This window comes from Protopterus annectens, chromosome 2.part0 (assembly GCF_019279795.1).
Source record: "Protopterus annectens isolate FY-2018-M chromosome 2.part0, PAN1.0, whole genome shotgun sequence".
Classification (NCBI taxonomy): domain Eukaryota; kingdom Metazoa; phylum Chordata; order Ceratodontiformes; family Protopteridae; genus Protopterus; species Protopterus annectens.
The window spans coordinates 1,421,896,755-1,421,912,305 of NC_056728.1; the positions used below are offsets into that span (position 1 = coordinate 1,421,896,755).

Genomic DNA, 15,551 nt, shown 5'->3' on the forward strand with positions numbered 1-15,551 from the left:
CAAGCAATGACAACAAATTAATGCACCCATTGTGAATCCAGCATTTATGGCCTGAACACATCCTGTTGATGTAACATCAATCCTTGAATCACTGCAAGCACCACGTACGGCCTCTAGTATGCATATGAGTGCCCCCCGCAAGCACGGACAAAGGCTACCATCACCGCACATTATGATGAGTCTTCTCTGTCCAGCTATGGGTCTGAAATTGGAACAGTGTATGAGCTCATTAGGAACTACACCCCCTCTCAGGATGGGGGGAAGTCATCCTCCCTGCCTACAGTGTCAAGCAACCAAGTCACTAGCTGAACTCAATAGTTAGGGCTTTATTCATCTATGTCACAGACAAATATTATCTTTTTAATTTTTAACCAATAATAATCAGAGTAATTTAACTATACACCATTTAGAAAACATTTCTTAAAGAAAAATAAATAAAAAAACACAAAATCTCCAGTGTCTTACCATTTGCTCTTTATGAACAGTTTGCATTAATTTGCTGAAGTTAGCTGCAATAAATATTTTAACCAGTATTTAATTAGACTTCTTTTTTGGCATTCTATGAACTTACCAATACAACTACAGCAGGAAGAGGAGTATGCTTCTTAATGTGGATCATAGACAGGATTTGCGGAAGGTGTCCCTCACGGGAAGCAACATAAAATACTCTACAAAACAAATGATATATTATGAAGTTGGCTTTATTTATCTTAGCACAGATGAAAATAAGCAAATACAGGAATTATATATGAAATGAAAACAACACTAATTTATTAATTCTGCCCTTAAAGACAAAACTTACAGTCTACTCATTTATTTTCTCAATCTGCCGTCTGTTCTATTCAGTGAGTCTCCCAGAAATCACAAATTATCTTGCGTGTGACTTCTAGATATCCTTACTAACTTTCTCACTCCCTCTCCCTGTACTTCTCTCACTTAAAAAAAAAAACATTCTCAGGATGATTTATATCTTCACTTGTCACTTATATGTTTTCCTGTTTCATTTTCATTCTTCCATAAGTCATAAACATCATTACCACTCACAATAATTTGGGTACTTATTATGGTTTACTGTCATCTCCAGTCTCAGAACTAAATGTGCTTTGTACCTTCAGTTTTTCTTCCTGTCCTAATTCCATATCCTACTGATCATTTTCTTGACTCCCTTTGCAAAATTAACTTGATCTCTTTAGTTGTAAAATGGACAAACAATTATTAGACACTTTTCATTGCCTTGCATTGTGACAAATGTCACTTGCTTCCCTTTATATGAACACATGCTGTCCTGCAACGTAGACATCCTTTTGCTCACTTACATTGTTGGTATGATTTGAGTTTAGGTGTGATAAACACTCTCAGAACATTTCCCATTTAGTCTTCACTGGGTTTCTTTTTGTTTTCCTTTCTCCTTTGCACCTTCTGTGGGTGTTCATTCACATTTCTGTTTAGGAAATCACAACTGTCATTAACCTTCCCACATTGCTAGAGTTATCAATCCTTAGGGAAGATAACACCAATGAATCATTACTGACATGATTATGGAGGGGTCAGTAAAGACACTAATCCCTGTCTTCACCCTGTAGTTACGTATATAGACAGAATCATGCAAAGTATGTTTGATCTAAATGGCACACAGTGTTCACCCTCACTGATATTATTGTTAACAATTTTTTCATCAATAAATCATTTTTTTGTCTAACCAGCCAGTTTAATTCTTGTTGCTTTGTTGTTTATTTCTCTTGAAGTATCATAACTTAAAATGTGTTGCAAAATCCAGTGGTACTGTAGTTATGATTTGTCTGTTCCATCTGCTAGTCTTTTTAGAAGTTTCCAAACATGAGCAGACAAGATGTGTATACTTGCTGTGTGTATTTTGCCTAGCATGTCCTAACATTTTTTATTACATTTTCAGACAAAAACAAAAATTAAATTGCAGATAGGCCCTAATTCTGTGCAATATTCTTCAGGTGGCTATAAGGCTGAATGAATAAAAATGAAAATACAGTTCAGGTGAGCTCAAAGAAAGCTGTCTTGAGACAGTAAAGTGATAGATTAGCTCATTTGTCTACTAAACAGTTTTCAAGATCTGCAGCTTTTTCAATGTTAATGCCAGACTAACTTTACTCTGGCATAACATTGTTATAAAGAAGTTTACAGCTCTTGAAAATAGCTTAGTAGTTTGTTCATCTGAACTGTATTTCTATTTTTTGCACATCTCCAGATATATGGGAGAAGTACTGCAGTTATAGAACTGCTTATCGTTTCTATTATTCCTTTGTAGAATAGTGCAGCAGTCATGTCTTTTTTGTACCACAGATGGTTTCACATGAAAGCTACACAATCACTCCAGTTGTCCTTATGACACTTATGACATTTGTCTATGTACACAGGGACAGGCCAACCAAACGGTCTTAATTTTCCACAACATCGTACCTCAGTCTTACTTTTGCTCTGTTATGTTTGTTTTGTATCTTTTCCGTTTTGTACATGTGCTCTCCCATTAAATTCTTTTTAAAACTATTATCTGTGAACTACAGTCAGTCACAGGAGACCATCATTTAGTGACATTTAGACTTATTAGGTGCCCTAATCCTTAATGTTCCCATGGTAGTCCCACTGATTAAAGGTACTCACACTGCATGACAGTTTGAAGTTGTATGGCTGACATGGACTTTCCCAGCAGACCTGCACATGCACATTCCCAGCTACAAAACATGCTACTTAGTAAGTAAGCACATTACTGGCCGTAATGCTGACAGGTACAATGCCTAAGTTCTGTTAGAAGTCTGTAGTACAGTGGACTAAGCTGTCTCGCTAGAACCAGGATAGGTGAGCCAGTATCAGCCATTCACTTTCAACCTATTCAGTCTGATCACTATATTTTTTATCATTTCTACCTCTTAACCATTTCTTTACTTACCTGTCACTAATATCATGCAACTCTCTGTCTCTACTACTGCATTTCATGAGATTCTTCTTATTATTTAGTTTGTTAATATCAGCATATATTTCACTTTGCATGTAATATGTATGCTGTTATATACTCCGATTATTTACGAGTGCTTGTTAAGAATGTTTTTTTTTTAGTTTTTTAAGCAATTTCATTATTGTTAAACATTATCTCTTTTTTTTTTTTTTTTTTTTGTAACTTTCTGTTCTTGAAGATTTTCTCTCCAGGCCTCTGCTGAAAATGGCCCATTGGCTCAGTCGGACATTCCCAGTAAACACATGTACAATAAATAAAATAAACCTTCCTGGCTGGCTGCAGTGCCTGAGTTTTTGTCCACCTGGTGTTTACTTGTGTTACAAGCCTTCCTTCCTTCCTTCCATACTTTACTCCTTCCCTTCCTTCTTGCTTCCTTCCTTCTTACATTCCACTCCACCTCTTTTTTCAAATATAACTCTCTGCTGTTTCATAATTTTGTGAAAACAGTTGTATTCATTTTCACCTTTCTGTAACACTTTTTGGCTGTTTTTCCCAACATGTGAAACTCTACTGGAATATTTAGACATGTTCCCCCACATCCCACAGAGGTCCCAAACCACACCATAGAATATGTGGGTCAACTTTATTCCCGCAAAAGCCGAATTGTTCGAATACAATTCACGCAACACATAACGAGCGAAACGCGAGTAAGTTGAACGCACTAAACCACAAAAGTGGAAATATCGAATTAGCATAGCTGGCCCGTCTGCAGAATAGCTCCGTAAGGAAAGTGTGCGATAGTTATGGACCTTAGGGTTAGGATGCGGGTTAAGGTAAGTGCATAGGTAGGTAATGTATGTAAGGTTTAGTGTAGGGTTTTGTTAAATGTATGCGTGTGGAATATTTAGTTTGCTTGGGTATAGCTCAGTAGGGTAAGTGTGCAGTAGTTACAGACCTTAGGGTTAGGGAGGGGTTAAGGATAGTGCATAGATAGTTGTGCACATAGGGTTTAGAGTAGTGTTAGAAGTATGGTTTTGGTGCTTTACTTTAGGGTTAGAAGTAGGGTTTTGGTTAGTGTGTGTATGTGTTGTTTTTTACTGTGTTTCGGTAGGTAGTATGTTGCGGGCTGTGGGGTTGGCCAACTATGAGAGATCGAGATTTCGAATTTTGCGGTTTAGTGCATTTGACATATTTGCGTTTCACTTGTTATGGTTCGCGCGAGTTGTATTTGAGCAATTTAGCTTTTGTGGGAATAAAGTAGACCTGAATATTCATGGCATAAATGAAAAAAAATGTGGTCATCACTTATCCAGCCATCCGTAGCCCTTTTTTACCCATTTCTACTAATGGGTTTGGGGTGTGTGATTATCATGCAGATTCATGGTTGACAATACCAAGTGGCTAGCCATCCCATACCATGGTAGTTCTTACATAACACCTGCATGCTGTCTCACCTATGTCAGTTTAGAATGTCATATCCACCAACAGCATATCTCTGGAAGTTAGGAGGAAATGGGAGCACCCAAACAGAAGCCACATGAACACAGAGAGAACATGCAGACTCCACATAAAAGCACCCCAACTGAGAACTGAAATGGGGAAACTCATGTGAGATGATAATGCTATCCACTGAGCCAGTGTGTGTTCAATATTATTAAAATTCTTGAAAGCGTTTTGCTCACCATTTGCAAAATATTCCAGATGTTCTTTCTGAAGTTTGTTAATACTGACATTACTTTTTTTCTCTTAAATGCATACAGAATAATGACTTCATAAATTGATAAGGTCTCATCTGAACTCAAACATAATAGCTGTGTAAAATTTCATTATCAGCAGTCACAGAGAGGAATTAATTAGTATAGTGCAAGGAAATAAGGGATCTTAATTTGGTCAGAAGAAGCATAGAGCAAACTACTGTTGGCAAAGCAAATTGTGTGCGTGTGTGTGTGTGTGTGTGTGTGTGTGTGTGTGTGTGTGTGTGTGTATACGTTTGTGTGTCTGCGTGTGTGTGTTAGTGTGTGTGTCTGCGTGTGTGTGTGTCTGCATGTATGTGCGTGTCTGTGTGTGTCTGCGTGTGCATGTGTGTGTTTGCGTGTGTGTTTGCATGTGTGTGTGTGTGTGTGTGTGTGTGTGTGTGTGTGTGTGTGTGTCTGCATGTGTGTGTGTGTGTGTGTGTGTGTGTGTGTGTGTGTGTGTGTGTGTGTGTGTGTGTGTGTGTGTGTGTGTGTGTGTGTGTGTGTGTGTGTGTGTGTGTGTGTGTGTGTGTGTGTGTGTGTGTGTGTGTGTGTGTGTGTGTGTGGGTATACGTGTAAACATGCAGCAAGTGTCTTGCCCAAATCCAGGCTCAGTAGGAAGGTATAGCTAGGACTTTTGACCTGTACACCACCTTCAGGAATGTCACCCAGTCTCCCACAAGTGTAACTTCCTGAATAGACAAATTGAAAAAAGTTCTTATAATAGATTTTGGGAAAAAAATCTTTTAACCAACCAGGTATATAAAAATAATAAACTATCATAAAATGTGCCAATTAAATATTAATTCTATCAAATCTGTTTGCACAAAATAAGTATATTTTTCAAATGCTGTAACATGGTATGCTTTGCACATGCCTGACATCTCCAGGCATGGTGGATTAATCATGCATGCTATCTAATATTACTACTGCGATTCTTAACAAAAATATCAGCATCCATTACAGCAAATGGAAATAGATCCAGTTTATGATGCTGGTATAATGAGTAATTCTGAGATTTACCTCAGACAAGAAAGTAGGAAGGCAAATTCTGTATGATACAGTAAAAAAAAAAGTTTCAAATCATTTGATTTTGTACATGGAGGTTGTTTAGAGGTTACTCCTAAAGGCTGTGGTGGAAGGTTTCCTTCTTAATGGAAATAAGACATTACAAAAAATGAAGCTCAGATATTACAATTAATAGAAATTTTTTTCTTTACATTTAATGATTCATCACGGGAACAGACAGAAGTATTTGTTCTTCTTTCTACCAACTTCAGAACTATTGTTTTGGGATATTTATATGTTATTATAATTTAGAATGATTTAGGTTTTGCGGAGGCAATATAGAGCACTAGTCTGTATCAGTGTACTCACTCTGATCCTGCAGCCATGAGGAAACTGTCTGAATTTTCTTTATTAGAGAGCAAGGCTTTGGAAAATATATGAAGAAGGAAAGCATGACAATTTGGAAAAAAGTCTCCGTTTCCCTTATTACTAAATATGATGGAGGATGACTAAAATAACAGGCTATGCGTTGTTATGAAAGTTTAACTACATAGTGAACTATGCTAGAAACAAATGAAAAGATACTTTGACTAAGTACCTTCAAGCAGCGACTAAGCAAAGAAATGGTTAACTTTTAAGGTGGAAGGATCTGTTGCTTTCCTTGTTTGCAAAACAGCTGCACTGGGGATGATATGAGACACTAATCTGTATTTCTTAAAAGAATGCTTTGTATTCCTTTGGGGAAAAATGAGACTATATTTCCATGCAGTGAAATTTGGCATGTATACTGTGTGTTTTAAGTGTAATTTCTAGTCATTACTATAGATAGATAGATAGAAAGGTAGATAGACAGAGCTATAGATATACAAACTTACAGTTTGTGTACAAAAACTTGTTAAGTATACTGCCAGTATTATGAGTAGTAAGATGAGGAATATGTACCTAAAATGCCAAATTCATACATGTACTATGTTTCCCCAATACTCAGACAGTTCAAATGTGGAATTTACAATAATTTTAACAGAAAAAAATGGAAATCATTCTCCCTGAATTTGATGGACTTAGCCTGACATCTTTAAGTATTCTGCAATATTCAAATGAATTCCCTGTATGGTGTCTTTAGAAGAACGGTGCAATCATGGCCTGAGTTTCTGTGAAAAGGAAAGCATCACGAATGCAGTGATATATATCTTTAGAGGAAACTCCAAAAGTAGGGATGTGGTGGGGTGGGGTGGGGAGGTATGGGGTTAATTTTGGGCCTGTCAGTCATCACCTTTTACTGGCTGGAAACAAAACTGGCAAGGGAAATGATACATCAAATTCTCTCTAGTTTCCAAGAAAAGCAATTTTAGTCCTAGGGGGAAAAGTGGAAATGCAGAAGTCAGAATCTAGTAAATATTTCAAAATGAATCCCTAAGTTTGAAGGGAAATAAATAGTACTGAAATCTTCAAACTGTAGAATGACCAGCAGCAAAAGCAGGTTAGATCTAAAAGTGAAGTGTGAAGGGTTGGAAATATTTTTACTGTTCTCACCATTGTGCTTAGTACTGTGGAAGAACAAAGTTTAAGCAAGTCGGATGTGTCATGTCCAACTGGAAAAATTAAGTGGAACTTCATAAGTCTTCTACCTGATAACATAAAGGGTGTTTTCAAAATGGTAGTTAAAACATCTGGTACCATGTGGGGTTGAGGAGCAAAAACAACAACAACAACAAAAAAGTAACTGCAGCAAGCTACTCGCACACATACATTTTTTTAACTTATGCCTATGAATTCCAGTATAGGGTTACCTTCCTCTTGTCTCTGACTGAGAATACATGGGCAATTAGAAAATGACATGAAATAAATGAAATGTCCTCACACTAATGTTCATTTGGCTGTTTTTGCTCCAAGTGTTTGATGGCCGTAGCTTTGACACGTTTGACAGTCTCATGTAATTTGAGATATTTGTTAAATGTTAAAGAGTGATAGGAAATACACCAAAGAACTACAAGGGATAGGGTGGGTTCATAGGTTTAATTGTCAAGCATATAACGTTACATTTTCCTAAAAGATTAACTGCCATAACCTTGAGTTAATATTTTCTAATCCCACATGCATATCAGATCCTTAGTAATCCTTACAAAACTGAATGTAATGACACTTCCTGAAGAGTTTCTGAATCCTTCAAGCTTTCGAACTCTATGAATTTTCTGGTAAGGAATGATACTTTTTTACCTACTTTCAGGTGTCTTGATTGAGGGCAACAAATTGCAACATGGTTTTAACAATGGGTGAAACATCTGAGGTATAACATATATAATGACTTCACTGTGCAATTAGAAATGCTCATTAGAACTAGATGGGTTAGAGAACATGCTTTACTGCCCTTGGTTGATGCACATTTGTCAAAGTTTAAATTGCTGTCTACAATTGTATCTAGATAGTAAAACACTATTATTGTTGGAAACCTAACGCATGATCAAACAAAGCTCATTGCAATCAAACTCCTCACAATGGTAGGATCATCAGTGTGCTTTCTTAGCATCTCACTACATCCAGTGCAATATTTTGTTTGTGGGAAGGTAAAATATCATTTTAAGCTCATCAAAATGATGAGTTGCAGGTCTGATGAGTTAAAAACATTGATGCTTCATTAGGAAGCCTCCTTTTTTATAAAATTTGACAAATTATTTTGAAATAATAATTTATGTCCTTTTCAATCATTCTTCTTTGTGGAATATTGTCAAAAGCCTAAACCATTTCAAGGTAAGAAGTTTGCATTGGCAAAGATCATCAATATCTGCTTTTACCTCTTTAGAAAGTTTCGTAAAATTAAAGTGACATGATCCTTAGCAAACCTTTACTTTTTCATAGCTAGCACAAGTAGGTATTATGTGTCATTCTGAATAAGCACCATTATAACAATATCTGTTATTTTAATAGAGTACAAGTCAGACTCAAAAGTGATGCCCCAGCTGGGAGCGTATCACCAAAGTTGGGAGATGTGTTTTTGTGTAGCATGATTGTTAGGAGGTCAGTTAGGTTTCCATTGATTTTGTGTATGAATCTACTAGGTGTCTGGTCTCATGAGGCAGCAGTTATCACGTCTATACAATATATACTTTTCATTCTTTTTATAGTATTCTGACATATTTATACATATAGACAATTTTTTGTGCTGCTAGTCCAGAGATGTAGCAAGTTCTTCTGGTATCCTGTGCAGCTCCCTGATTTGGCATATCCCTCAAGTCAAAGTTGATGACCAACAAAAAAAAAAAAAACAAAATCAGCTTCTTCATCACCAGGTTAACTCATTCCCTCCAAAACAGCTCTTTTGAGTGTGTACTTCCAGTGGGTGTGACTTAAGCCTTTAAAAAAACTAAGTTGTTACCTTTCAGTTCAAACAAATATTCATATCTCTGGAACCATATGTATTACTATAAAATTGTAAATAGCCAAATATTCAGGATAAATTAATATTTACATTAGTGACATTCATTCAGTTTGATTTTTCAAACTGAATTTTGTAAGTTAAAATAGAGGCAGTGAATATTAATTTTGTAACATTGTATAAACAGCTTATGACATATCAGTAACCATTCAAGTAAGACACATACTGCCAGCAAGATTTTCTTCATATAGCTGTGATCTTTCAGATGTATGAGGCTACGTAGTTCTATTTGCGTTATTTGAATGTTGAGATGTTTGTAGAAATATGAAAATTATTACAATACAAATAAACAATATACAAATAATATTCAATATCTCTTTAGCTGTGTTAGACAGAGGTCAGCATTAATACAACTGCATGTGCCATCATGTATTCTTCAAGATAAAATATTCTGATACCTTGCATGCAGCATGGTTTTGAAATTATTAATGCAAATATGAATAAGCAATATCTGATGCCTAAAGAGGTAACTGCAGAAACCCCTAGAGGAACACTCAGCTGTAATGAGTAATTGAGCACAAACCAAATTTATTTACTTTAAGCTATATCTAGCTACAAATGTAGCAAGTGCCTTGCTATAGTCTAAATGCCACTCTCAGAATACTGAAGTGTTTCTGCCCTGACTGGCAATGCACTATTAGCATTCATTTCTGAATGTCACTAGTGTACTAACTCCCTGTCACCTTGTTCCCAGGGTGGCTGCTTCTTCATCCCATCCTAGCTATGCCTCTATGCCAGTCTAAAAACATGTTTTGGAAATGTAAGAAGAAAAAGGGGTGGAATAGCAAGCAGCTCCACTGAGATAGCGACTGTATGCCAAGTTTGAACTTGGACCATGGAACTGTGAGGTAGACATCTTAATATTAGTCACCATGATGACTTAAAATTTCAGAAAATGATATTAACATAATTATTTATATAGTACCTCCCGATTTTGCTCAAAGACTCAAAGGTAAAGGGGCATCTGTGGGCTGGATTTAATGAAACAAACATATTCTGTTGTCAAGTTTTTATACCAAAACATTTTAAAATAATGAAGTATCACGTTACATAAAACATATTCCTTTTAATGGTAAAGCTGCACCAACATTATATATTTATATTTGCTACTGTAAGGAGAATAAATATCTTCACTTTTAAAATTAATGCTTTTTGGATGATACAGGTTTTTTTTTTTTGTTTCTTCTGGTTATTTTACCTCAGTTTGTCCTTTCCTCGAAATGTAAATATACATATATTGCTTCTAGATTTTCTTGAATAACTTTTCAAGACAAGATATATGTATAATCAGCATTATGCACTTTAGAAGCCAAAACTATACAGGCAAAGAGAGGACAGACTAAAATATGTGCATGTCTGTTTGTCTACACAGGTATTCCTTGTTATAGTATTTTTAGTATTTTAAGAAGGTATTACCTTTAGTTGTAATTTCACTGGAGTCTGTTAATTGTGATTCAGATAGTAAATATTGGTCAATAACAGCCAAACAAGGAAATAGTGCCTTGAAAGTCATCAAAACCAATAAAAAAACACCAACTCACACAGGATAACAGTAACCACAGCTTCACAAGTTGAATAAGGCAGCAATATTTAATCTTGTTTAATGCCACAAATACCACAACTGCGTCCTCCTACATACAGGATTTCATCAGAAATGAAATAAAAGCCTAATTCATTCCTTTTATATTAATTCATTAAGCATGATACCTGAGGTGGTAAGGGTTCATGATGTCAACAATGGGGCTACTGAAATTAATTGGAATAGTAATTTTAATTTTGATTTGAATTTTAGTAGTAATGTTCATCACATCAGGGATATTGTTTCTAAGAACTGGGAGAGGTTTGGGAATTATTCGGACTTGGAGCAGTTATTTAAGCCCCCCTGAAATTCACATATAAGAAGGGTAAGAACATTAAGGATATGTTAGAAAATCACAAAACTAAACAGGGTAGGCAAAGGAAAGGCACATACAAGTGTGGTTCTTGCACACAATGTCCTTATGTACTTCAGGGAAATAGTGTGAATTTAAAAAAATAGGAACGAGAACGTGGAGACTAATACGTATTGTAATTGTGATACTATGGAGATGATATATATTGCTATTTGTAAAATATGTGGGTATTTCTATATAGGCAAGACAAATAGGAAATTTAAAAGGCGTATATATGAACACCTTAATGACATTAAGAAAGAGGACATTAATAATGCCCTTTACAAGCATAATAACCATTGTATCGAAGCAGCTTTTGTTTTTTTTTGTTATAGAAAAACTGGAAATTGATCCTTGGGGAGGTCCTTCGGAGACAACTATAGAGTTTAGGGAGCTATTTTGGCAATTACAATTAGAAGCCAATAGGCTACCAGGACTCACTGAACATGTTTCACTGGCCCCTGTCCTTAAACTTAGGTCTGCCAAACTCTAACTAGGTCCCTTTCAAAGAAACAAATATATTTAAACAGATACGTCTGTCTTTTTTAAGACATGATTTAGTTTAAAATTGTTTAACTGCATTGTAGCTATATAACCTATAGATGGCAGTATAGTTTTGCTTTTAATAGCACATTGACTATATAGTACTGTATGGTTTAATTTTATTTTTATTCTATTGTATGCATAATAATTAGAAAGTAATAAATGTTTTGTATATGAAAGTTTTTTATGGGTTGAACCAAATAACTCTTTTTGATATTTTAACTTATATTAAAGTTTGCTAGTATTTTAAACTTTAGATAATTAAGGTTGCTTAGTTATTAATTAGTTAATTGATAAGGGGTTTGAATGATTAAATGGCTAATGGATTACTATAAAAGGAATGAATTAGGCTTTTATTTCATTTCTGATGAAGTCCTGTATGTAGGAGGATGAAAATGCGGTTGTGGTATTAAACAAGATTAAATATTGCTGCCTTATTCAACTCGTGAAGCTGTGGTAACTGTTATACTGTGTGCTTGGGTGTTTTTTATTGGCTTTAATTGAGGTCAATCGTTACACCTTACCAGTGACAAGAAAAAAAAAAACTTTATGATAATTATACCTATATCTACATGGGTCTACTTCAGAATGTCGACCATTCAGAATGCCGACTTTCATATGGCCGACACCATATGATCGACATTTGGAAAGACCGACATCATGAAATAGCAACATTTACCTACCTGTAAACACAGTAAAGCTGTGTTATGCAGGGGGGCAAGCCCCCGTGCACCCCCACACCCCCTGCTACTTAAATATTCTCACTCCAAGATCACACTACAGTGCAGGAAAGGGGTATCTGCCTCTCCTGCACTGTAGCAGGATCTCCGCTATCATTTGTCGGCCTTTCAAATGTTCACTCATATGGTGTCGGCCATATGAGTTTCGAACATTTGAAAGTTTGAACAAATGAAGGGCTCCCATCTATATATATGATATATTTTTTTTCTGGCTCCCACTCCCACTGAGAAATATCAATACTTCTCCTTGACTCAATCTTGCAGATTCCTTGAAGAAAACATCTCACTTCTACTGCGATGTCAACTACTACATCCAATATATAATGGCCACCAATATGTGTTGTCCACACACTGGGCCAATAATCAAGGAGCTTGAATCCTCACCACTGATACTGGAGAGGGATGTGTACTTAATACAAATGGATACACTCAGTATTTCCAGATGCAGATCTCTCTGCATCAAGTACAATTTCCTTTAAGAGCACACAAGGAACACACTAAGCCCAGGATCTGGATGTCTCTTTATCGGCCTCCCTCCAGATCCCCAGAAAGACTCCCTACTGGTACAGCTGCAGTGTTAGGTCCTCAGCCAAGTGTCCAAGCCAAGTCCTCCAGTGCCCTCTCTGTAAACTCAGTGCTTTGTGTCCCAGCTCCAAGTAGCTGACACACACTCTTTAAGATTTAATTTTCACACACACACACATGCACACACACACACACACACACACACACACACACACACACACACACACACACACACACACACACACACACACACACACCTGGGAAAGGCTGGCACATGTTATAAGCTCTAACAACTTTAACCAGACTATAAAGTAGATTCACTGCCACCAGACACTCCACAATCAGCTACTCTAAAGCCCTTAACAAAGGGTGTCCAATTATACTGTGTAATATTAATACTAATACAAATAGTACTAGTTCACCAAGATGGCTAGGCCTCCTGGAGTGGCCGTCACAGTGTCAAAAAATAAATATAAGTACTCTTAAAGGTTAGATGCTTTCTTCAAAGACCAATCACAATAACTGTTTGAAATATATTTAATAATAAATAATAAAAGAACATTAAAATATTGAATATAAATTTACAGTACACCACAAAGTTAAAATCACAGAAAATATTGAAATTAACACTGATGTACAGACTCATACTAATAAAGAAAAACACTCTCTAAGCTAAACTTCACCATATTACTGACTGAATCTAGGAGAATTTTACATTCCCTAGCTAAGTTACTTCTGCAAGGCAATATGTTGTGGGTGAGGGTCTTTCTAGTCAGGCTTCCCAAACAGAATACTCAATACTCTGAGATTTCTCTTTGTAATACCTAAAATATAATTTCCAAGAGGGCTGGCAGAAAGACCTCATCTGGTCACCTGACTCTAGGTTCTCATAGTATTCACCTTTGAAGCTGAGACAGGAATTTAACCAGATGGCCACAATACACATCCAAATGTTTATGGCAGTGCCTGGGGTCTCCCTTCTTTTCACTGAGCTAATGGACAAAGAATCTTCCCCAGACCCAGCATCTGTGGTCCTACTCAGCATTGTGGGGTAATTTTAATGGTTTAACAACTCATTTACATTTCCTTTATTTTTCTTAAAGTTAATCTCTGTTGTGCCAGTATCCTTTATTAAAACATATACATTTAATTCAAATGCAATACTGCATGTACATTTCTTTTCATTTCAACATGGTGCACTTTTGATACATTTCAACACAAGCAAAGCTCAGAAATACATTTTCAGCACAAGCATCTGTACAAAAACAGTTTGGCTAACAAATGACATACAGTTATAATACATTTGCAACACAAGCATCTTGTATAAATCAGTTTGATATTCAAAGGATATATCATTCTTTACAAAACTCCAGTTGGCTATGCTGGCACTTGCCCATATCATCATTGCTACATACAAAGTGAACAAATAAAGATAAGAGGAAGGACCTCCATCATCCCTAGGATGGCTAATACTGCAATCATGATAGGTGCACACTACACCATGTACATGACCATGTGTATCTTTTCAATCATACTCTCACTTCATTGATCCTTTTTTGTTGTTCAAAAGATGAACAGTAGTGTGCTGGACTGTGCAAACCAGTGATGCACTTTTTTGTGTTTGTGTGTTGGTGTGGAGGGAGGGGCAAAGGTACATTGCTCCACCATATTGCAATCAGGGAGTTTTTATATTTAGTTTTATAGGAGATGTTGTCATATTTTCATCTTATGATTTTCAGAACCTGAACCATCAAAAAGAGTAAATGTAAGTATGCTACTTTGATCTAATATAGGCAAAACATTGGTTTATTGCCATGTACAGTAACTTGGTCAATCATGGGGATACATAATGCTCAACCTCAGTAATCTGGATAAAGCCTAAAATAATAAAGGGTAGACAGAGCTCCAAAATAGAGACAGATGTTAAATACTTCTCTTATAAACTTATAACATTGCTACAATAACAGAATTTGTGTTAGTGTGCATTTTCTGATAGATATGAAGTCTGAAACTCAAATATATGTCATTCTTGAGTGAAGTCAGTCCTCCAGAAAAAACACAGATTTTATGAGGAACAGACCAAAAACATGAAGCAAAAAATCTGGACATTCTGCAAAAATCTAGACAGTTAAGAAATATGTGGGAATCATACACTCCAGTCTTCAATAGTGGGCACCACAGCTGCAGCAAAATAGAACACCAATGCCCAAGAGAAACAAGAGACCTGGCAACAGCTTATAAATCCATTTTCTCCTTGGTTAGTCATCAAGCACCTGAGCTGCTAGTCAAATATAACTTATTAATAGCATAGTCAGACTAACTCACACTTCAAAGTGGGCTGGTGTGATTTTTAGTTTTGGAGTAATAACAACGCATTACAGGTTTAGATCAGACATTAACTGTTTTCCATCATAAAATAAGTTGTGTACATACACTAAATAGAAAATGAGTAAAATGCACTGTCAGGCTGTTAGTATCAACTGCCTGCAAAACCTTCAATTTAGCAGCTATGTATGAAATACAGATATCAATTATTTTTGACATTTTATATAGTATCAACCTTCCAGCAATAAAAATGAAGCATTTTAAAAGAAATATATATGATTTGTTCTTCTAATTTATAAGCAGCTAAGCAGAGTTATATCCTGTTTAGACATTGCAATCCATACTTTGAAAGAAATAAAACATGCAATGCTAGTTAAAAATAACAGC

The 15,551-nt window shown here is 36.0% G+C and overlaps 1 protein-coding gene across 2 annotated transcripts in view; it reads right to left on the bottom strand.

The window, feature by feature from the left end:
• Positions 1-15,551, bottom strand: part of LOC122793519 (cystine/glutamate transporter-like) — an 860,650-nt gene that overhangs the window by 357,012 nt on the left and 488,087 nt on the right. For both annotated transcript variants that reach the window (XM_044061648.1, XM_044061649.1), the window contains exon 8: positions 572-668. In XM_044061648.1, the coding sequence (XP_043917583.1) occupies positions 572-668 (97 nt within the window). The remainder of the gene's footprint in view (positions 1-571; positions 669-15,551) is intronic.